The sequence below is a fragment of the Eublepharis macularius genome, chromosome 14 (genome assembly GCF_028583425.1).
Source record: "Eublepharis macularius isolate TG4126 chromosome 14, MPM_Emac_v1.0, whole genome shotgun sequence".
NCBI classification, from domain to species: Eukaryota; Metazoa; Chordata; class Lepidosauria; order Squamata; family Eublepharidae; genus Eublepharis; species Eublepharis macularius.
This window is the reverse complement of record NC_072803.1, coordinates 15806013-15828745: the sequence shown is the minus strand read 5'-3', so window position 1 is coordinate 15828745 and position 22733 is coordinate 15806013. Positions and strand designations below refer to the sequence as shown.

The 22733-nt window shown below is 44.5% G+C and overlaps 1 protein-coding gene across 1 annotated transcript in view; it reads left to right on the top strand.

The window, feature by feature from the left end:
- Positions 1-22733, top strand: part of KCNJ5 (potassium inwardly rectifying channel subfamily J member 5) — a 49729-nt gene that overhangs the window by 7401 nt on the left and 19595 nt on the right. Inside the window, exons 2-3 of the mRNA XM_054997800.1 lie at positions 10953-11088; positions 16886-17832. Of these exons, the coding sequence (XP_054853775.1) occupies positions 16893-17832 (940 nt within the window). The 5' untranslated portion in view covers positions 10953-11088; positions 16886-16892. The remainder of the gene's footprint in view (positions 1-10952; positions 11089-16885; positions 17833-22733) is intronic.

The following is a 22733-nucleotide window of genomic DNA, read 5'->3' as shown; positions in this document are numbered from 1 at the left end:
TTCATTCACGTGCATTCCAGCTTTTACTTGATGTCTCAGCTATCAAGTAACAAATGCAGATTATGAACCCACTCCTAATCCTATTCAAATGATTAAGACTGTGCGCTGTTCGTGTGAGTGGACTTCGATATCTTGTTTGTTACATTTCTGCCTTTTGGTTATATTTTTTCCTGGTCTATAATTTTATTTTAATTATACCTTTCTCAGGTAAATAGTAAACTGATGCCGAACCCCAAAGCATGTCGTAAAGCCAAGGGCAGGGGGGTTGCGTTCGATCTAATTTTTCAATGGCAGAATGGAACGTTCTCGCCTCCAACTGCAGCCCACCGATCTCCACAAAAGGCTGCTCCTGAGAGGGGGCCCTGAGCAATGACATGGGGCTGCAGCACAGGGTTGCCAACCTCCAGCTGGGGCCTGGAGTTCTGGAATTTCAACTGACCTGCAGACAGCGGAGATCAGTTCCTATAGAGGAAATGACAGCTTTGGCGGGTGGACTGTATGGCATTATATGCTGCTGAACTCCTTCCCCAACTTCTACCCTCCTTAAGCATGGCTGCCTCCAAGTCTCCAAGAACGTTCCGAGTCAGAGTTGGCAACCCTATTGCAGCAGAAAGGTGGAATTGGTGGAAATTACCAGATCCAACCAAGGGGAAGAGAGACCAGTTGGAAGCTAGTCCTAATGCTTTACCTGCCTGTGGCTTAAATCTAATTAAATGCTATGCAAGGTAGGTCAAGTAAGTGGTATCTTTTTCAGCTTTTGGTCTCTGGCACATGCTGGGGGAAGGTGGGCTTCAGCCTGAATCACTGAAAAGAAGTCCCTAGTTAATTATTGGGGTTGTGCTTAGCAATAGTAAACAATTCAGTAGTATGTTCCCCTCTTATTTCTATTTGTTTCACTTTTTAAACTTTCCCGTGACAACCACCTAGCAGTGATTCCTCCAGAACTTTGATTCCTTGCACATGGTGCCTGCAAAAGCCACATCTAAAGTAAGCCTCAGTCATGGGAATCGGTGTTTTGTGACCATTAGAGTGTCAGACTAGATAAGACTCAGGTTCAATCCTCGCTCAGTTCAACAGCAAGTTGCTGTCCAAGGCTCATTTTGAGGGGGAACGCACAGGAACGCAGTTCCGGCAGTTCCCCAAAGAGGTCACATGTCAGGTGGCCCTGCCCACCTGACTCTCAGCCATTTTGGGCCCATTTCGGCCTGGATTGCGGACAAAATGGCACGGATCGGGCCTCTGATGGGTGGTGGATCACTCTCCCGCTCAGCAGCAGCCCAATCCTGACTATTTTGTGCCCCTTTTCGGCCATTTTCAGCCCCTTTTTGCCATTTTGGGCCCAATTTCAGCCCTGAATGGCCAGGATTGGGTCTAAAACAGCCAGGATAGGTGATGCCAGGGGGTGTGGCATATGCAAATCAGTCACGCTAATGACACTTCTGGTGATGTCAAGGGGCATGGCATATGCTAATGTGTTATGCTAATGAGTTCCTCCAGCTCTTTTTCTACGAAATGACCCCTGTTACTGTCTCATAGCTGTCATGAGGATAACATATTTATTTAGTCATTTCAGTTATACCCCACTTTTCTCCTCAGTGGGGAGCAAAATGGCTCACATTGTTCTCCTCCCCTCCATTTTATCCTCACAGCAACCCTGTGAGGTAGATTAGTCTGAGTGTGTGTGGTGGGTCAAAAGTCCCCCATCGAGCTTCCATGGCAGAGTGCGGATCAGAACCTGAGTCTCGAGGGAAAGTATTCTCTGTCACCTGGAGATCAGTTGTAATTCTGGGAGATCTCCAGGTTGGCAAGCCTGTGGTGAAAGCATACGACAACCAGAAAGGCAGTTCTAAATATGCAAGTATTCATTTTCTCTGACTTCTGGAAAGGTGCCAGATTTCTGAATCCTTTGATGGCCATGCAGGGAAGTGAATTTACAATTGTATTTCAACCTTTTTGCTCTTTACAGAGTACATGTGATTTCATTCTAAGCCTGATTCTTTTTCATAAAAGCTTATTTTAACAGACAGGATTGATCAGAGTAATTTTAATCAGTTTTGATGTCCTCCCCCCCCCCCAGTTATTCCATTTTTATTCCGTTGTATGTGGGGGGGGGGTGTATAAACTTTTCTTAACCACCTAGAGCCTTAGCAAAGCTGTGACATAGAAACTGAAATATATAAATCAAAGAAAGCAGTTAAGGTTGCAGCCTAAGTTGAACTTACTTCCTTTAGAATGTGCACTTTGTCGATTCAGCTATCATGCCAAAGCCATTGGAGGGTGGGGAGAAATCCATCCATTCCTTTGAAAAAAGGCTGAATTTTAGCTAAAGCTTGCTCTCTAGGAGCATCACCCTTTGTCTTTTACTCCAAAAGGATGCTGAAACAGAAAAAAACACCCTCTATATACTCCTCTTCCCCCCTTATCCACCATTGGTACAGTATTTCTAAGGCTAATGCATTACAAAGGCACCAGCAGTAAGCAGCTGGGGTTCTATTATAACAGGCAGTGAAGCTATCATACTGCTTTGGTAAGTAACTATCTTCAATCAGTCGCCTTTGTACTTCTGTCGGCAGGTATCTCAGGCAGTCCTTGAGGGATACCATTGTAAGATGGCATTAATTTCCCTCTCTGCTGTTAGAAAGTGTTTCTGCCAACAGAACAAAACTCTGAAAAGATGAAATGCAAGCAATTTTCATTACTTCTAGGCAGAACCAAGATTATATTTTGAATAGGAGTTATACGGGGAAGGTGGGAAGGTTTCATTTTCTGGGGTTCTATCGAGTGCACTCGATCACTTAGGTAAGCTTTTATGCGCACACGTATTGATTTTGTAATAATGTTAATAATAATAATTCCTTCTCAGAGCTTAGTCAGTGAACCTGGGCTTATCAGGAGGGCAGCAAAAGGGGGAGAGATTTCTTTAATTTGGGGGGGGGGGTCCCTAAATATTAGTTCATTAATTTAAAAAGGCAGTGTCCCACCGGGATTTTTCTGAGTTAAGTAAATGGCCGATGTACCCGTGGGTGTGGGGGCTGAAATTAATTTGACATTCCTCCTATCCATTGTACTGCTCAAATTCAAGGCTCTAGACTTCAACAGTCAGTGCAATTTCTCTTGCTCTAGACTGATCGGGTTCAGGGATATGGTTTTGCTCCAGCAAGACTCTTTACTGGTAAAAAAGAGAGGAGAGTGTCCCCTTTGAAAAACAACAAGGCTATGCTGGTGATCATAGTACCTTCACAGACAAAAGCCATGTGGGGCAGGGAGGGAATGGGTAGATGTCTTAAGGAACGATGTTGGGTGAGCTAGAATGAAAAAGCTGGCTAGGTCCAACTCTATATTTAGACCAGAACTGGTGATCTGTAGAACTCAGTAGTGGTACATTATTTTTTATTTTATTTAGAACATTTTTTGCTACATTTCCACCCTGTTTATGGCCATCAAGGTGACATGTAATCAAAAACACCGAAACCAGCTTTAACCAGTACATATGAATATATAAACCATTAAAACAATTAAACAAGGTACATAAACAGGAAGGAGGGCCAGTGGGGGGCTGCCAAACCAAACAAAGTTTTCACCTGTTAGCAGAAGACAATGATTAAGGTGGACAGATTAATCGATAGTTTGGGTGCCACAACATTATTAAGCTAGTGTGAGGAGGGATTTCCCAATCATATTCCCGGCCTGGCAATTTCTCTTGGTCTCCCAATTTGCAGTAATCACTTTTTTTAAAATAGCCAAACACATCAGTTTTGTGGTTTTCAAACAGCATATGTGGGGATCTGGCGATGCTTAGCAGGGATTCTTTGATGTGAAGGTTAGTAATGTTGTGGCAGTTGAGTTGGCATGAGGAGCGCTTTAAACTCCGCCTGCTCCAGCTGACTGGCAGGGAAGTCTCCACCTGTCAGCTGGAGCAGGGTAGGGGGTTAAAGCACTCCCCACACCACTTGTAGGTGGCACTGGGAGTGCTTTAACCCCCCCCCCCCCACACACACACACACTCCAGGTCCCAGAAGTGGCCCCACAGACCCACGAACCTGTCCACAGTTCATGGAAGTTCATGGTCCATCTGGTCCGTGAAACTCCACAGACCACGGACTGTTGGCCTGTGGTCTTTTCCCAGTCCATGCCCACTTCTACTGCACTTCTACTGCAAAGACATGAAAAGGTAAAAAAAAAGAAAAGAAAAAAAGAACCCACTGCTATCCTTGTGTAGAGGAGGCATTCCGTTGAATTTTTCTGTAGACCTGTGGTGCTCCACTTGCCACATCCTCTATACCACTCTCAGATGTTCGAATCCCTTTCCTGCATTTTAGATTCAATCATTCAACTAAATGCTGCCCTACTGGCAAGACAACCACAGCAATCTCCTGGGGTAAAGTACCAAGCACAAGTGCCTTTGCTCCTTTCCAAAGAGGTCTGCATTTTCCTTATTTCCCCTCTAAGAGTGTCTTCTGGTGAACTCTGCACGTGTTCTGAAGCACTCTCTCTTTGCAGTTTTTATGAGTACTTCGTGTTAGAAGGGAAAGATGTCTACACATGCTCCCAAGCACTTTGCCCTTTTATAAAGTCCTCAACAAAAGAAACCTGGGTTCTACTCAGAGTAAAGGCTCTGTCCATTTGGTGCAAGGGACCACCACTTTGGCCCCTTGGCTAGATGGAGCTTGTTCGCCTTCTGAAAGAACTTCCTCTTAATGTCACTCCCCAGCCAGCCAGCTTTGGCATGTGGAGAGAAGCCATGCGATAGGGACAAAGTGATAAAAATGCCTCTTTGCGCCTGCTGATAAGAGAGTGATGCACGGCCTTGCCTCTCCTTCAGCAGCACGTTTTATAAGGAGCAAATGGCTTTGTACAAAAGTGACATATTTATTCTCCTTAGCCTTGTTTAACCAAGGATAGTGAGCAGTTTGGTGGTCCCAGTCAGAGATCGACAGTCAGTGGCTGTGGCAGATTATGGCCCATTGGGAATAGGAAGGGATAGTGTTACACTGCCGCCCAATGCTTGCACAGCTCTGGCATTAATTATAATGGGGTCAGTGTTGAGGGTGGTTAAAAACGTAGGCAATGTGGTTGGGGAAAGAAATCTGAAGCCCAGAATCTATTCTCTCTTCTGTGCATTATTCTTGTGACAAAGCAGGCTGGAAACTTCGGTCTTCTGTCAAAATAACAAATGAGACCATTGAGTTTAAAAATTACATTCTGCCTTCCACCTCATCTCGTAGATAATGTTGCACGTGGTTGGGGGTGGGGGAAACTAGGTGCGATCTAGGAAGTGTGAGTTTGCTTTATGAAGCGCACACCTGGCTTCAAATACAACTTCTGAGCGAGACAAAAGAAAAGAAGGGCTCAGTGAAAATGAAAAGGTTTAGAATGCCATAAGCATTCTGTATGGCTCAATATGGGGACTTCCATGGAGATCGATCAAGATGGGTAGCCGTGTGAGTTTGTAGCAGTAGAAAAGAGCAAGAGTCCAGTAGCACCTATAAGACTAACCAAATTCATGGTAGGGTATGAGCTTTTAGTCTTATAGGTGCTACTGGACTCTTGCTCTTTTCGACTGCTACAGACAGACTAACATGACTACCCATCTTGAAAAATGCTTTGGTTTGTTTTGACCTGGCGCATTGGCCCATAACGGCACCAGATCCTGAGAATGTTGAAATAGGGAAAAGCTTTATTCCATGGAATAAGAGGTACACAGTTTTGAACAAGTAAAAATACTCAGCCCACCCAAGAAAGGGGGGGGGTCTTTTATATCTTGTTCTTTCTCAGACAGAGCCTCTATTCTGAGACAAAGCCCAACTCCTTCAGTTTCTCTGCTCTAGTGGAACTTTCCCTTCTCCCTTATCTAGCTAGTTCCAGCCAATTTGTGTTTACTGCTTCTTTCTCTACTAGCTCAGCCATTCCAAGCATAGCTCCATTCTGAAGGTGAGGCAACTAAGCTGCATTGCATTTCAAGCTAACAAGAAAACATGGCTGCGCTTTTGCTCACACTAAGATAGCCAGCTCTGAGTTGGCAAGTTCCTGGAGATCTGGGGGAGAGCCTGGGGAAGATGGGCTTTGGAGAGGAGCAGGACCTCAGCTAGGTATAATACTATACTCTCCACTCACCTAAAGCAGCCATTTTCTCCACCAGAACTGATTTCTGTAGTGTGGAGATCAGTTGCAATTAGACATGGGCACGAACAGCAATATGAACGGAAAAAAAACACGAACAGCCCAATCTGCTGTTCACGAACAAGCTGTTCGTGAGGCCCCATTCTAAACGAACAGGTGGTCGTTGCAAGCCTCGTTTGTTGCTGTTCGTCAAGCCAGACAGTCTGGCACCTGCAATCAATTCCCATGGCAACTTAGGCAGGGATTGTCTGAACTCTGTCTGAACTCCTGCTGTTGCCCTGGAAACCCCAATCTAAGCCCAATTTAGCTTGATAGGCAGGTCTTCCTTCCAAGTGTGGACTGGAGCTCCAAATTTGTTACAAGAGGAAAAGACCAGGGGGGAAAGGGGCTCCCAGCTCTGGCTCTCAGGGAGAGACAGCTGCTGTTAGAGAAACAGGGTGAGTGCATTGGAGCTTGAATTTTCTTTGTGTGTGGTGGGATAGGGATCTACCCCTTCAGGTTCCAGGGCTGCTGCCAGGCTCTGGGGCCAAGCTCTTATTTATTATTGGAACCTTTCCTGCTGCCTGCTCAGGTAGAGTTTCTGGGAATGGTGCAGTGGGGATCTTGATGGCTAGAGGAGAGCCTGCTGGTCCCCACGAACAACAAACATGCTCGTGAATCGTGACAGGATCATGTTCGTCAGTGTTTGTTGCTTGTTGTTCGTGGATGGCAACGAACAACGAACACCATGTTCATTTTTTTTCCTGTTCATGCCCATGTCTAGTTGCAATTCTGGGAGATCTCCAGGCCCCGTAGTTTGGCAACACTAATTAAAGTCCAGATGCATGAAGGATGTCTTCAATTGGCCATATGGACATAGAAAGAGGAAATGGGCACAACAAGCGATTAAGTGGGATGAAATGAAATTTGGGAAGTAGAGGCTTGGCTTGTATTCTATGCCCTTCTTGACCTGTTGCAGAGGCAGTTCTCTGCTGTACAGCCCTATTGTGCACTTGGAGCTTTACTGCTTGTTGAAAGCTGCTGATCTTGCACAAGTAGGATCTGCTAGAGACGGAGGAAAGTGCTCTGCTGCAGTGGTCATCCCAGGCAAAAAAAAAGGGGGGGTGCAGCATGTCTTAGGATGTAAGCCAGCATCTGTGATACTTCCATGCAAATTTCAGATGAGTGCAGGCCAAAGGACAGGGACCATTCATGAGAGCAGTAATAGGAGACCCGTCAGTCTTCCTAGATTTATTAAAGTAATTTAACACCCATCATAAGAAAGGAAACCATTATTTTGGCGGAGCCCTCACTGGATTGCATTAAACTTTCAGATTAATTCTAATAATAGAATCATAGGGTTGGAAGGTACCTCTAGAGTCATCTAGTCCAACCCCCTGCACAATGCAGGAAATTCATAACTCCCCCCCCCCGACTGCCCCAGTGACCCCTGCTCCATGCCCAGAAGATGGGAAAACACCTCCAGGAGCAATTACATGTGGGATCCACCCTTCGAAGTGAATTACACCAACATTTTAGTGTTTGGCAAAGCAATTAGATTCATGTCCATCTATTTAATTCTGTGGATAAATATGCACTTCTAGGTACCATTGCCAGGGAAGTTTTCCTGCATGAGGGTCATGGAAAATGAATGGGGAGTTATGCAGGAGTGGCTCATCTGCAAGGCCGATTTTATATTGCAAAAGTTTCAGGTGGGTAGCCATGTTTGGTCTGCAGTAGGAGAAAAAGATACGAGTCCAGCAGCACCTTAAAGAACAACAAGATTTTGAGGATTTCCTGGAAATTTTGTTGGTCTTTGAGGTGCTACCGGACTTGAATCTTGCTCTTTATGTTGCAAAAGTAACCTTTGAAAAGTAACCTATTACTTTGATGTTAAAACTTCTTTGATTAGTTTTAAATTCATTACTGGGTGATAGGAATCGTATTCCCCTTCATTCTCCTGCTGAATAATATTACTATTAGTTATAGCAGAGCTGTGTTCATTAACTATATTTCTGTGCGTCATTTTATCTTCCGTATTTTGTAAAGATGAATACATGCCTTTTCCTCTGAAGAAATGTCATGGGAGACTTAGAACACATTGGGAATGGCCTGCTTCACACTCCTTTATATAATAAAATAAATATACACCAAGCATGTGGGGAGTAACCTATTTTATTTTGCTATTTTCTGACCCAATTTTTAAGCAGATGTAGCACCCTGAATCCTGATCCTTAGGAATGAAAATAACAGTGTAATCCTAAGAACACTTTCCTGGAGTAAGCCCCATTGAATAGACCTGAGTAGGATTCTGAGTAGACCTGCTTAGAATGGCACTATACATTTCTTACCTATATTGTCTGTCCTAGACAGCTGGAAGCAGAAGGTGGCCGAGATGACCATGGACAGGTTTTTTTTATCAGTACTCCATAAAGTCCCAAGCAGTCTTACTTTCACTCCTGCTTTAAATTAACAGCAATCTGAAAATTCTTGCCAGGAAAATCTAATGTACATAGCTGTAAACGTTTATGTTTCCCTCCTTCTGTACCTAGAAGTTTGCTTTGATTTTTAAATGAAAGTAAAATGCTAGCCTGCATTTTGCAAGGCTAAGACTGAATAATTGATGTCAGTTCCCCCCATCCCCGGCAACCCATGTGGTTCTTGGTGCAGGGCCAGCGCCACCATTGAGGCGGTAAGGCGGGTGCCGGGGGCGAAGGTGCGTGCCACGGAGCTGGTGTGCCTGGCCCACAGCTGCTGCAGCTGGCCAGCCCCATGCCACTGCCGCCACATGCCCCCAGCCAGGCACAGCAGCCACGCGCCAGGCATGGCAGGCATTCGGGGTGGTGTGCGGAACGCGGGCAGCCTCCATGCCCCATCCCAGCCACTCGCCAGCCAATGGGGCTGGCTTGCTGCGTGATGATGTCGTCATGCGGTGATGTCATCACACAGTCCGGGGGCGTGCATGTGCGCACTATGTGAGTGCGCATGTAGGGGCAGCCGCAGGCATCAGAAACCCTGGTGCTGCCCCTGTCTCGGTATAAGGCTAGGGTTGCCAGCTATTTTTCCTGCTGCTTCTTTAGGTGGTAAAAGAAAAAGAAAAAGAAAAAATTGCTGGCATTGCATGCAATGTGATATCATTTCTAGAGAAAACCGAGAAATGACATCATTTGACTCTAGGAATTGCTGGAAGCCTGTGGTTTTTATCATAGAGTTTCTGGTGATTCCTAGAGTGACATGTGATGCCACTCCCGCCCCCATCTCCCGCTGGTTACTAGTGATTGAATAGCACTCCTGGGTAAGGCATACAAGGAATCTTCCCTTGAAACTGGCTAACTTAGAGAAAAAAATCCTTGATTCAGTAAAATATTCTTTGTGCATGAATGGAAGTTCTCTCTCAGAAATATAGTCTGTGGCTGTAGGTGAGCATTTGTACCCAGGTTTAGGAGAACGAAACCATACATGGCTGAAAGCATAAGCGATTAGTGCTCTGCTCCACCTCCCTCAATTCCCAGGGGTTTTCAGTTATTTCAGTGAAAGTCAGTCTCTGTAACGACCTGTTTTTCTTCTATGTAATGAGTATAACAATATTCAAGAAGATCATCAGAAATTTAAAATTGGGTAGTTGGTGGAGATTGATGAAATAACAGAAGCATTTTGGGGGAAACTGATAGAAAAAAAATTATTCGCCTTCTCTCATAAGAGTGGAACTTGGAGTCATCCAATGAGGTCAGACCAAAAGAAAGATCAATAAATAGCTGCATTCTGTTGATGTATAAAAGCATAATCCTCCGCTTTCTTACTACTGCTGAGATGTTGATAACCAATGCTAGAAGTTTGTAGGAGGTCTGAGAATCAAAGCTTTGACGTTCAAAGGATGGCTGATAATAGCAAGGTTGACTGAACTAGCGAGATCAAGGGACGGGTGTTTTTAAAAATCTTACTGCTTTAATGGTTGGAAACCTTGCTTTAATTTCTGGAATACAGAGCAACAGCTGTCAATCGATTTTTATAACTAAGTGAGGTTTTTTTTTCATTGACTAGTTAGTAAATTGTAACAAATAATTAAACAATAGTCATTAGGTTTTTAAGAGGGGTCAAGCCCAGCAGTAGCTTAAAGACCAACAAGAGTTCCCAGAGTACAAGCTTACAAGAGTTTAGCTCCCTTTGTCAGTTATGAGTAGGGATGGAGAGCTGAGTCTTTTTATCTCAGTCAGAAGGTGGGAGGGGTATTGCAAAGAAGTAAGATGGGATGAGGACATTTTTATGAAATAACCATTCTTGTTGATAATATATAAATATTTTGTAAAATGCAGTACCACAATATGTAGTGATAGCTTGCAAGCGGCAGGACCCTTTAAACGCCCAAATCCCACAAACCCCAGCCTGCTAAGCAGCCGGAAAGGGGCATTTAAACTGCATCAACCACGAACTGATTCGGGAACTTGCCCCAGTTCATGAGAGTTCATGGACCATGGTTCCTGGTTCGTGGAAACCCACGAACGACGAACCGCATGGTTCGGGTTTTTTGTGGTTTGTGCCCATGTCTAATAGCCACCAGCTTCCAGGGCTTTAAAAGGGAGTTAGACACATTAGCAGAGCAGGCAGTCCATCAACAGCTGTTAGTCCTGTTAGCTAAACGGAATCCTGAAATTGCTAAGACTTTGGATCCATAACTTCTGTGGTGTCTCGTTTTTATACTTCCAATGTTTTATGCATCCCCCTCTGAATCCATTTTTATTTTGCATGACTTTACAGATGTTCAGACTGTGTGGGGAACTATCTTTATTAATGTGCACAAGTGCTTAGCTACACTCCTATTGTCTTTGCAACCCACTGTTGTTCCACTTTTTCAGCCAAGGAGTTGGGCGAGAAGGGAAATGACTGAACTGAGGTTACCAGGAACGTTCACTAAAATGGGATTTGGACTCAGGATTGTCAAGACCAAAGCCAATGAAATATGTACTGAACTACGCTGGCTCTCACATTGAGGTAAGGGCTCTGTCATGCATGTATACACTTCCTAGCTGGGCACGGTGGCTCGCGCCTGTAATCCCAGCTTGAGCGCAGGAGGCTGAGGCCGGTGGATCGCTTGAGCTCGGGAGTTCGGAACCGCAGCTGTGTAACATCAGTGGACGTCTGTTGCTGTTGCTGTGTCTGTATACACTTCCTGGGATCTCCCATAATATCTGGATTTACTTTGTGGACACCAAACTGGTATTATTTTAAAGCACTTCTAATTTTTTAGCGCAATCAATGTGCAATTTTTTGCTTGTCCATTGGGCATTTCCTCCACTTCTTCCTGTAAGAGGGGTTGAGTTTCATCCATTCACTGCAGAAGAACCCATGTTCAATCCACCCCATTTAGGATTACTTTTTATTGTTATTTATTTATCCTTTAGTACATTATTGTCCCACCATTTCTCTGTGAAGCTCAAGGTGGTATACATCACGTGCCCCTCCCCCATTTTATTCTTGCAACACCCCTACGAGGTGAAGAGAAGAGAAAGAGACTAACCCAAGTCACTCTGAAAGCTTCATGGCAGAGTTGAGGTTTGAACCTGAGTCTCCCACACCACTCTAGGCACTTCATTAAATGGGCTCTTGCTTTTGGACCCAGCAGGTCTGTGTTGTTGCCAACTGTGCTTTTTTACAATAACATCTACAGACAGGCATGAACCGGGAAAATTCTGAACCATGCGGATCATGGTTCGTCGCATTTCACAAACCACGAACTTTCACGAACTTGCCGCGGTTCATGAATGAGTTCATTTGGTTCATGAAAATATCACTTCTGGGTCAGCAGAATGTCTGCAGAGAGCCCATCCCCCCCCATTGCCTAGGAAACTGATTGATCGGTGCCAGGCTGTCTGCAGTGACGAACTGAAATACAAACCAAATGAATGGGGCTAAAATTTGTCACGGTTCTTGAGAAATGAGCTCCCACAAACCGCCTGTTCGCGAACCAGCCTGGTTTGTAATGAACTTCGGTTCATATTTCAGTTCGTGCCCGCCTCAATAACGTCTGATTAACCCCTTTCTTGGCTTCTGTGCTTATTCACACTTCTATACGCTCAAGACTAGACTACTGCAATTTGGTTTCAATGGGGCTGTTCTGAAAGACTGCTTATAAACTTCAATTAGTGCAAAGTGTAGCATTTCACTTTCGAACGAAGAGTCGTCATCATTTCCCTCCCCTCTTACAACAGCTTCACTGGCTACCATTAAGCTTCCAGTCTCAATTTAAGATGCCAGCTTTAATCCTTAAGGTTCTTCACTGCCTGGGGCCCATACACCCAAAAGACTGCCTCTCCCTGTTGTAAGATGGCTACAGTCAATTGGAACTATTCCAAAGAGTCTTCTCGGGAAAACAAAGTACACCTTGGGTAAACAAAATACAACTTTATGCAGAACAATAAACTGTAAGGAACAATGAGGCCAGCCGGAAGTATTGGGAACATCTTGCTTATATCTAGTCAGTAGAGAAGTCCATAAGTAAAAATCCTTGGAATTGTAATAAAACCTGGGATAGACTTCCTAATATTAGCCCTATGTAAACTCATGTCCCAGGTTCACTTACCATCTCAAGTTCTTCTTGCTGTTCTTTCTGATAAGGAGTGCTGGGTGGTGGTAGCACCCTGTTCTGGCCTTTACTGGTGGCCAGCAGGTGAGGATAATTCCTCCCTACTTATTTTAAGCAGAGCACGCAAAGTTGTTTTTGTTCTGAAGAACTTTTTGGCTAAATTTTGATTGCTGGAATTTAGGTTTATATTACCGATTCTAATGTTTAAATGTGAAGAGTGGTTAGGTATGGTAAGGTATGATATGGAAGCCATCTTGAGTCCACGTTTGGTGGAAAAAGCATAATTTTGAAATACTGGAAATTTCATTTTGATGGATTCCTAGCAGCAAATGCTGGAAGGGCCAGAGCCCCTGGAGAGCTGCTGTCAATCAAAATAGACAATACTGAGCTGATTCAGTACAAGGGAATTTCTTATGTTCCCTTCAGGTGCAAGGAAATCGCATTTTCTCAGCACCAAACTCCACCTATTTCATGCCTGGGGGAAACGCAGTTCTTCCTCCTGATTTGATTGGTTTTGCTAGCTATGCATTGCCACCATCCTGCTGTACAATAACAGCACTCAGGAATGTTCCTCTAGGCAAAGGAAGTTTCAGCAAGCGGCACACTACTTTCCCTCTGCACATAAAAAAAGACGTCTTCCTTCTTCTTTTCCAGCAAAATCTCCCAGATCCAGTGTGTGATGCGGGCCACGGGTTCACGATAATGTGGGCTCAGTGTTAGGGACAGGGCTTTTTGTCTAGGAAAAGAGGTGGTGGAACTCAGTGGTGGAACTCAGGAGTCAGGAGGACCGCACAATGACATCACTTTGGGTCAGCTGGAACAGGGGGGGGGGATTTTTAAAAGTTTAAATTGACCTTGGCAAAAATGGTCACATGGCCAGTGGCCCTGCCCCCTCATCTCCAGACAGAGTTTAGATTGCCCTCCACACAGTGGCATGGAGGGCAATCTAAACTCCCCTCTGTCTGGAGATCAGGGGGTGGGGCCACCAGCCATGTGACAATTTTCAAGAGGTACCGGAACTCCGTTCCACCGTGTTCTCGCTGAAAAAAGGCCTGATTAGGGATGGGCTCTCTTTCTGATACAAGAGTAAGAAGTATCATCTGCAAACATAGTAAATCAAAGCAATAAGAGAAATTCCATTCACAGTTGATGACAGCATAATCCATGGGAGGAGGAAGTGAATTGCTCCTTGAGCTTTTCTCCTGCACCCCTTTCTCTCTTCTTCACTCTTCTCCCCTTTGAGTCGTCCTTAAGTTTTTGCTTCCCCCGAAGCACGTCTCTTTCTGATTGTTTTGCTCCCTCCTATCCTATTCAGAAAGGCACAAGGAGATCAAAGTGAAACCATTAACAGACTTGGTTAGATTTCTCATAGGGTTTGCTATAGATGTGCATCTTGGTGCATGTGGCTTCCTCCTTGCTTTGATGTACTGAAGAGGCTGCTCCCCTTAGGAGATCCCTTCTTTGTCCCAGGATGAATGAGAAGATTCCTGGTGGGTTCTTTCTTCCTTTCTTCTCCCTAGTGGAACAAAGAGATTCCATTAACAGGCACATTATCTCTTTGGGACTTGTCAAAACGGACCTGGTTTGCTGAAGATGATATTGGAGAAGATTTGACAAGTCCATTTTCACCTCCGTTCTCTGATCTAATCTAATTTGGTCTAAGCACATTTTGTCCAAGCAAATTAATTATGGCTTTCTCCAGGGGGCTCAGGGTGACCTGCATTATGTTCTCCACTTTTCATTTTATCTTTGCAAGGCTGAGAGAGAATGCCTGGCCCAAGGTAGTGCAGCAAGCTTCTTGGCATCTAAAGCCAAAGGCCAAGCTAGCCACGATGCTGAAATGTTTATTAGCTTTGCAGCAGTTTTTCTTCCTTCTTGGGATTCACAGTGGTCTGTGTAGGTTTTCCAGAAGAAACCTTTTCAAACTTTACAATTGTCTCTACTGAAAACCTGCCAGCTGCATGTTGATCCTCCCAATACAGGAGCAACGCACGGAATTAACACAGTTTTGGTAAACGTGAACCAAGGCTTATACACCCAGGGTAAATACATGCAGTGCACTTGTCCACACACCATGGTGACTGTCTTGGGAGGATCTTGGAAACAGTGCATGCTGCCAATGCACACAGTAGATAGGTTTCTGGCATGTGTGAGTGTAACACCTGAAAAAGACTAAGGCCTTCTGTTTGGGTGTTGAACTGACAGCTGTTTCATGTGCTCACCAGTCATACTGTGAGACCCATGAATTCCTTGGCCATGTAGGAGCCACAAAGAGCCCTTTTGCATTGAAGCTGTAGGTTTGGATTGAAGCATCCATTTATCTATGGAAACTGACCCTATCCTGGTCTGCTCTTAGCCCAGAATTGGGAAAATGACAGGCCCTTCCCCCTCACCCTCTTTGCCCAGGGCTAATTGTTGGCTTCAGATGGCAAAATGATGCAAGGGAGACTGGTTCTAAACTGATCTAAACAGGGGCCTCCACTTTGCTGCTATTTGTTTTATGATATTGGCGAGATCCATGAACAGGTATTTCAGTGTCATATCTGGTTTAGCTCCTGACTCTTCTTGAACCATTACGTAATGCTGGCTCTGTATGATGACTCTATAATGGGAAAACTTCTAATGGGCTAGAAGTTGTCTGAAGAGGAGCACCATGTGTAGTTTGCAAGTGTATATATCTTCAGCGTGTGCAAACTAACTATAGGATTTTCCAGGGCCCTGGTTCTCATGTACTTCTGTTTGCACAATGTGTGTGCCGTCTCTCTTCCAACAACATGGTGACTTTGTGTGTCAGGATGAGTAGAGGTGGGCACGAACAGCAATACAAACAAAAAAAGCCACAAACACCCCAATCAGCTGTTCACGACCAAGCTGTTCGTGAGGCCCCGTTCCCGACGAACATGTATTCGTTCCAAGCCCTGTTCGTGGTGTTCATCAGCCGTTCATCAAGCCAGACAGTCTGGCGCCTTTCAATCAATTCCCTTGGCAACAGTAGGTATGGACTTTCTGAACTCTGTCTGAACTCCTGTTGCCCTGGAAACCCCAATCTAAGCCCAGGGGCACTTCACCCCCCTGACTCAGCCGCTTGTCAGGGAAAACCCTGACAAGTGCTGATTGCAGATTGCTGGGGTTTAAATTTCCCTCTCCCTGCTGCTGCGCAGCGCAGGAAGAGGGACATTTAAATCCCCCACTCAGCTGCTTGTCAGGGAAACTGCTGACAAGTGGCTGAGTGCAGCCTGCTGGGGTGAAATGCCCTTCTCGAGAGGGGCACTTCACCCCTGACTCAGCCGCTTGTCAGGGGTTTCTTGACAAAGTCTCCCCACCCCCAGCCATCTGGAAGGAGGGAGACTGTGAAGGGAAGAAGGTTCCCCACGCCATTTGCAAATGGTGCAGGGAACTTTCTTCCCTTCCAAGTCTCTCCCCCCCCCTCCAGCTGGCTGGAAGGAGGGAAACTTTGAAGGAGGTCCCCCACATTTGCAAACAGTGTAGGGAACTTTCTTCCCTTCCAAGTCTCCCCCCTCCCATGAACAGCCAACCACAAACATGTTTGTGAACAGGGTCATGTTCATGGTTGTTTGTGATTCCCTGTTCCTGGATGGCAATGAACAACGAACATCGTGTTCGGGTTTTTTTCCCCTGTTCGTGCCCACCTCTAGTCAGGAGCAGGGTTGCCGACTCCAAGTTGTGAGATTTCTGGAGGTTTCAGGTGTGGAGCCTGGAGAGTGTGGGGTTTGGGGAGGGATCACAGCTGGATATAATGTCATAAAGTTGATCCTTCAAGGCAGCCATTTTCTCCAGGGGAACTGATCTCTATGATCTGGAAATCAGTTTTAATTCCAGAAGATCTCCAGGCCCCAACTGGAGATTGTCAAACCTAGTCAGGAGGAGTGCACCCATGCTATATGGGTCTACTGGCCTCCCAGCAAGTGCAGACAACATCTGAGAAGGGCACAAGTCCCTACAAAATTGAAGATTTCCATGTGGGACCCAACATTTCATTTCACTTTTCAACATCACTAATCCTTATTTCATGTGTTTTTCCAGACTTCTCTTCCTCCCCGTAGTTATATAATTATTCATTTTTGCAATAGTGGTATTATAAAACAATAATTATATGCAGGTAATCCAGATTTATCTCAATTGTGATATCCTTTTGCTAAAGCAGCCTGCGTTGCTCAGGAAGTTGTGTTTGTTATTTTTATCTAGCCCGATCATGGCTGGAGATTCTAGAATCTTCATGAACCAGGACATGGAAATTGGTGTCACCCCCAGAGAGATCAAGAAGATTCCCAAACAAGCCCGAGATGACATCCCAATTGCTACTGATCGAACTCGCCTTTTAGCAGCAGAAATCAAGAAACCACGACAGCGCTACATGCAAAAAAGCGGCAAGTGCAATGTCCACCATGGAAATGTCCAGGAAACTTACCGCTATCTTAGTGACCTTTTTACTACCTTGGTGGACCTCAAATGGCGTTTCAACCTTCTTGTATTCACCATGGTTTACACTATCACTTGGTTGTTTTTTGGCTTCATTTGGTGGCTCATTGCTTACATTCGAGGAGATCTAGATCATGTAGGAGAAAAGGACTGGATCCCTTGTGTTGACAATCTCAGCGGGTTTGTCTCAGCATTTCTGTTTTCCATTGAGACTGAAACCACGATTGGGTATGGCCACAGGGTTATCACTGAAAAATGCCCTGAAGGCATCATCCTGCTTTTAGTTCAGGCTATACTGGGATCCATAGTCAATGCATTCATGGTAGGGTGCATGTTTGTGAAGATCAGCCAACCAAAGAAGAGGGCAGAGACCCTCATGTTTTCCAACAATGCTGTGATTTCCATGAGGGACGAGAAACTGTGTCTTATGTTCCGGGTTGGGGACCTGCGGAACTCCCACATTGTTGAGGCTTCCATTAGAGCCAAGCTGATCAAATCCAAACAGACCAAAGAAGGGGAATTCATTCCTTTGAACCAAACAGACATCAATGTGGGTTTTGACACCGGGGACGACCGCTTGTTTCTGGTGTCGCCACTCATCATCTCTCATGAAATCAATGAGAAGAGCCCGTTTTGGGAGATGTCCCATGCCCAGCTGGAGAAAGAGGAGTTTGAAATCGTGGTCATTTTGGAGGGAATGGTGGAAGCAACTGGTAAGACTTTACTGCAATGTCAATATTGTCTCTGTTGACACTAATGCGTGTAGATGTTAATTTTCGAGCATGGTTCAGAACATTTCTTTGTCCAGTTCCCCATCTTTCTTTGTCTTCTTTCACAATTTTTAAATGCCATTTTACACCCGTTATAAAGAAACAGGTATCAGTTTTAATGGCAATGAGCTGGATTCAAAGTACCATAAACAGTAGACTAAGAACACTTAGTGGTGTTTCTCCAACAGTTCTAAACTGAATTTGGGTCTCAGCTGGGCACATGTCTCAAGTGTGGAGAAACCATAACAGAACCTGACCTTATGAACCAAATCAGAGTAGTAACAAAATTTGGTACAATTCTGACACAGGTCAAATAGTAATAGAAGTAAAGCACATTTTCAAATTCTTGCCAGAAATTGTTAGATTTTGAATTAGCATATGTAAATACAACTTCTCAAAAAACAAGATTTAGACACTGAACCAGTTTCAACTTTCCAAATCCATGGAAAATTTCGTCATATACTTCTGTTCCTTATATGCACTCAGTTGCCACACTCCAGAGGAGCAATGTTACCCAATGAAGCATACGTATTTCTGCCCAACCTCAACCTTCTGATTTATTTTGAGGATATGTTAAGTAGCTCCATGGCCCTGACTTTCTGTTGCTATACATGTCCCTGGCGTACTATGAAGAAAGGTCTGTAGAAAGTTGATTGGTCTGGTCTTGGACTCTTCTCTAGATGAATTCTTCTGTGCAGCTTCCTCTTTGAGTCAATTTCTGTCTTTTGGGTAGTCACAAATGCCTAGAAAAGTGGGACATGCTAACTGATTGCACAGCATTGTTTTAAATCTCCAGTAGTGTTGAAAGCATCATGTATTATTAAGGTTTGACTGGTGACAGGCTTTTAAAGTCTTTCACCATCTTCATTGAAGCCTACAGCCATGGTTTGATCAACTGTAGGAACCCTGCCCAGCCAGTCGGGACCATAGGGCTTTCTGTATTACATATCAACAGGGGGATTCTGAGTTGGCTCAAAGAGGTCCACTCCACTGAGAAGCAAACGGCACACCTGAGATGAAAGTGACTGCTGGATTTGTTTCAGGAGAAAAGTCAGGCCAGTTCTGTATACACTTGTGTGATTGCAGTAGGGTTGCCAGTCCCTGCTGGGGTGGGAGATCCCCCGATCCCACCATCCACCCCTTGCCAGCAGGGGAAAGGTGGAGGAATGCACCTCCCAGAGTGTGCTCCTAGGTGGCACAGCATGTTCCCACACACTGCAGTGGGCCGATTTTAGCCCGAAAAGGGCCAAATTCAGCCTGAAAGGGGTCAAAATCAACCCTCTGCAGAGTGCAGGAGCACTCCAGGGCCCATCGTGCCGCCATGGTGGCACTCCTGCACTCCGTAACAGGTGGAATTCAGCTCAAAACAGGCCTGATTTGGCCCGAAGCAGGCCCGATTTGGCCCCAAACAAGCTTAAATTGGCTCACTGCAGAGTGCAGAAGCACTCCAGGGCCCGTTGTGCCACCGTGGGAGTGCTCTTACTGTGGAACACAGGAGCGTTACCAGGGTTGGCATATGGCCAGCGCTATGATGTCACTTCCTGGAAGTGATGTCATCATGTAGCCCTGGAAGCTCACGTGTGTATGAGGACATCACTAAGGTAAATGCCAGGTCTCTCACTTCCTGCCCAGAGGGTAAGGGGACCTGGAACCCTATATTACAGACATATATATGTCAAAGCTGAGAGCCTGTAAAAAATTGCCACCAGGATGTGAGGTACATGATTAAGAATTCTCCCTTTCCTGACCCTGTCTCACCTTCTACAGTACGATCAGTTGTTAGGGGCTTAACCAGGCCAATTTCCCCATCTCTCTCTTGTTTTCCTGAGAATGCATTCATCGTAGATCATAATAGAAAGGGCAGAACAAAATTGCCTACATGGGTCTTGTTCTGCATAATATATTCTCCTTGAGCCCAGACAAGAAGAATATGAAAAAGTGTTAAAGAATTCAAATAGGCTGAGGCCTAATGGAAGGAAATGATAGCCACAGTACAGACAAGAATTAAATATATGAAAGCTTATGCTCATTTCCTAGTTTATTTTTGAGTCATAAAGGTAAGAAACCTGATATTTTTCCCCTTTAAAACTTGGAATTTATAGGGGGGGGGGGTGGCATCCACAACAAATGTCAAATATTATATTTGCAGAATAACCGTAAGACTATCGAGGCTGAAGAATATCAAGGTGGAGGTCAGCCTCCACCTCTGACGTTGCTTCTGATTGGAAGTGGAATGGCAAAGAGCAGTTCTTATGACAAAGGGACACACACTTCTTTGTAGCAAAGAAATCACTCATTGCGACACAGTAGTGGTTCTGGGGGGAGGGAAAGCTCCCCCTACTGCAACTTCCATTAACTCCCTCTTGGAGTCTATGCAGCCTCTTATGTGACCTTCAAGATCCAATGGTTGCCATGGAAGCCCATTGCCAAGCAAACTGAAATGGACAAAGAAAACGCTTTTTAAAAACCCAAAGCAAGCTCCCTTGAAAACGAATGGAATTGTCTGTTCCCTGTCTATAGATGAAACTTCCAAGGCTTGCAAGTTTTCAAAAGCAGGATCCTCTCTGGCAGCCTGATACCAAGAAAATATGTGATGTCAAAGACAGTAGCTTTATAGAAAGAAAACGTGTGGTTTGTGAAATTGTGACTGGTTTGCAAAATCCAATTTTTGCCCTGGAAATGATTGAAAGGGAAGGAATATAGCCCAGTATCGTCGGATCTCGGCTGTTTCACAGGCTTGATACATGGATGGGGGACCCCCAAGGAAGACACTGCAGAGGAAGGCAATGGCAGACCACCTCTGCTTCTCACTTGCCTTGAAAGCCCCTTGCTGGGATCACCATAAGTCACTTGTGTGACTTGACAGCACATACATAGGCAAATCATTCCAACTTTGGATAAATGGGGGGGGAAATGCCATGGAAATCTTAGGAATTGTTGGTCGCTACACTTGTGTTTTTCTGATTTGTGTACCCTCGGACAGCTGAACCCTCTTGCATGGACAAAAAACTGTATTGTATAAACTGATCTCTGAGAGAGGCTTTCTCGGCTTAATCTAAGGCCCCACACTACGTGTTACCTTTTTAATGAGTTGGGTGTGGGTCCAGTGTTCCAGGTTCCCCAGACCCACCTCCCTTTCCCCACAGCCGCACAGCATATGTGGGAAATGTCATTTTAAAGCCAGCAGGGGCCCAAATGTGGGACCCTGCTCTGGGGGAGAAGAAGGGGTGCCTGCCTTCCCTGCACCATTTTCCCATGCCGAAACAGCTCTGGTAGGAGTTTGTTTACATAATTTTGGAGCTACGCATAGAATATTTGGGAAACCCGGCTCAGCTCATTAAAATATGTGATGTGCCATTTGGCCCTAATTCTTAAGATGGTTGTGTGACGATAAAACAGGACAGTAGCCATGTCTCTCATTCTGCGTTGCTTAGAGGGAACAAAATCTGATACAAATATGACTTATGATCATTCAAAACTACTGTGACACGATTTCTTGCAATCCATTTCTGTGGCCTAGTTTACAAAGTCAAAAGAGAATCTCTATAACCACCCTGGAGGCACAGATCTGTCACCAACTTACATGCCTTCCTAATACCAGAATTAGTTTCTACAGTCCATTGTAAGAAGATTAGATCTGTATTATGGGAACAGATTTACATAAAAACAAAATAATTAGTTACCATAAAAGCAATCAAGTACATGACCAGCTACAACCTCTGGGTGGATATCAGTCATCACAAAGGTGAAAGAAGTATCATTTTTAGCAATACCTACCCACAATGTGGTGTCCCTTTGTGGGGGGGATAGTACTTTTTGGTTTGCTTCATGTGTCCCTTGTTCATTTTCTTGTTCCATCCATTTCTCTTGCTACTGTTCCCAGTGTTTTGATTTCTAAACATATTTCTAGACATAATTTATATACCTAAATAGTATAAAATAATGTTTTAAATGCGCAAATTCAATGGACAAAATTGTTATGAGGAAACAGAAAAATGAAGACTTGAGGGTTCAACTCACACAAGGAAGAAACAAAATAAAAATGGAGATTTTCAAGTAGAACGAGTAAGGACGGACAACCCCCAGATCATCGCATGTCTCCAAGGAATATGCTGATCTCAACCCCTTTCCAAAGGATGTTTATGTTTCTTGATGACTGCCTGAAAGGGAATTAAGGCCCTACATTTTTGCAGAGGTTCATGTAGTTTCCAAATCAATTTATTCTCCCTTTGGTATTTTGGGATGTTAGGAAAATATTTCTGGTCAGTGTGTCATTTAATTGTGCCTTGTATTTTCGAGTTGTCTCTGACAGCATGTTTTCAGCTCAGGTCTGATATACTGAGATGTTTGGATTTTTATTAAGGTGAGCCTTGTTTTTAACCCTCTGGAAAGACTTTTTCCCTTTTTTGACAATATTTTAATCTTGATGATGTCATTGGTCCCTTATAACGGATCACATAGTGATCACTTTCTTCACCCATTGCATAATTTCATAAATCTATGGTTTTCTTCTTTTCTTACCTAATATGTCCCAGGCTCTTCAGCCTTTCCTTGTAGGAAAGGTCTTCCAACACTTTGATCATCTTGGTTGCCTCTTCTGTGGTTTTTCTAGCTCCAACCCTTCCCTTTGTGGCTGATTTTCTACAAACCCTGCTAATGGAACAGAATCTGGAAAATTAACACATTTAGCAAGTGACAGTAAAACTTTAATAAGGCTTCACTCGAAGGCAAAATAATAGGGACAAATTATGAATAATGGCTGACCACGATGTGCAATAAAAAATTGGTAGTGTCCCTGGCAAATAGGGGCAATGGGAGCAAATTATCAAACCTGGTGTGAACCA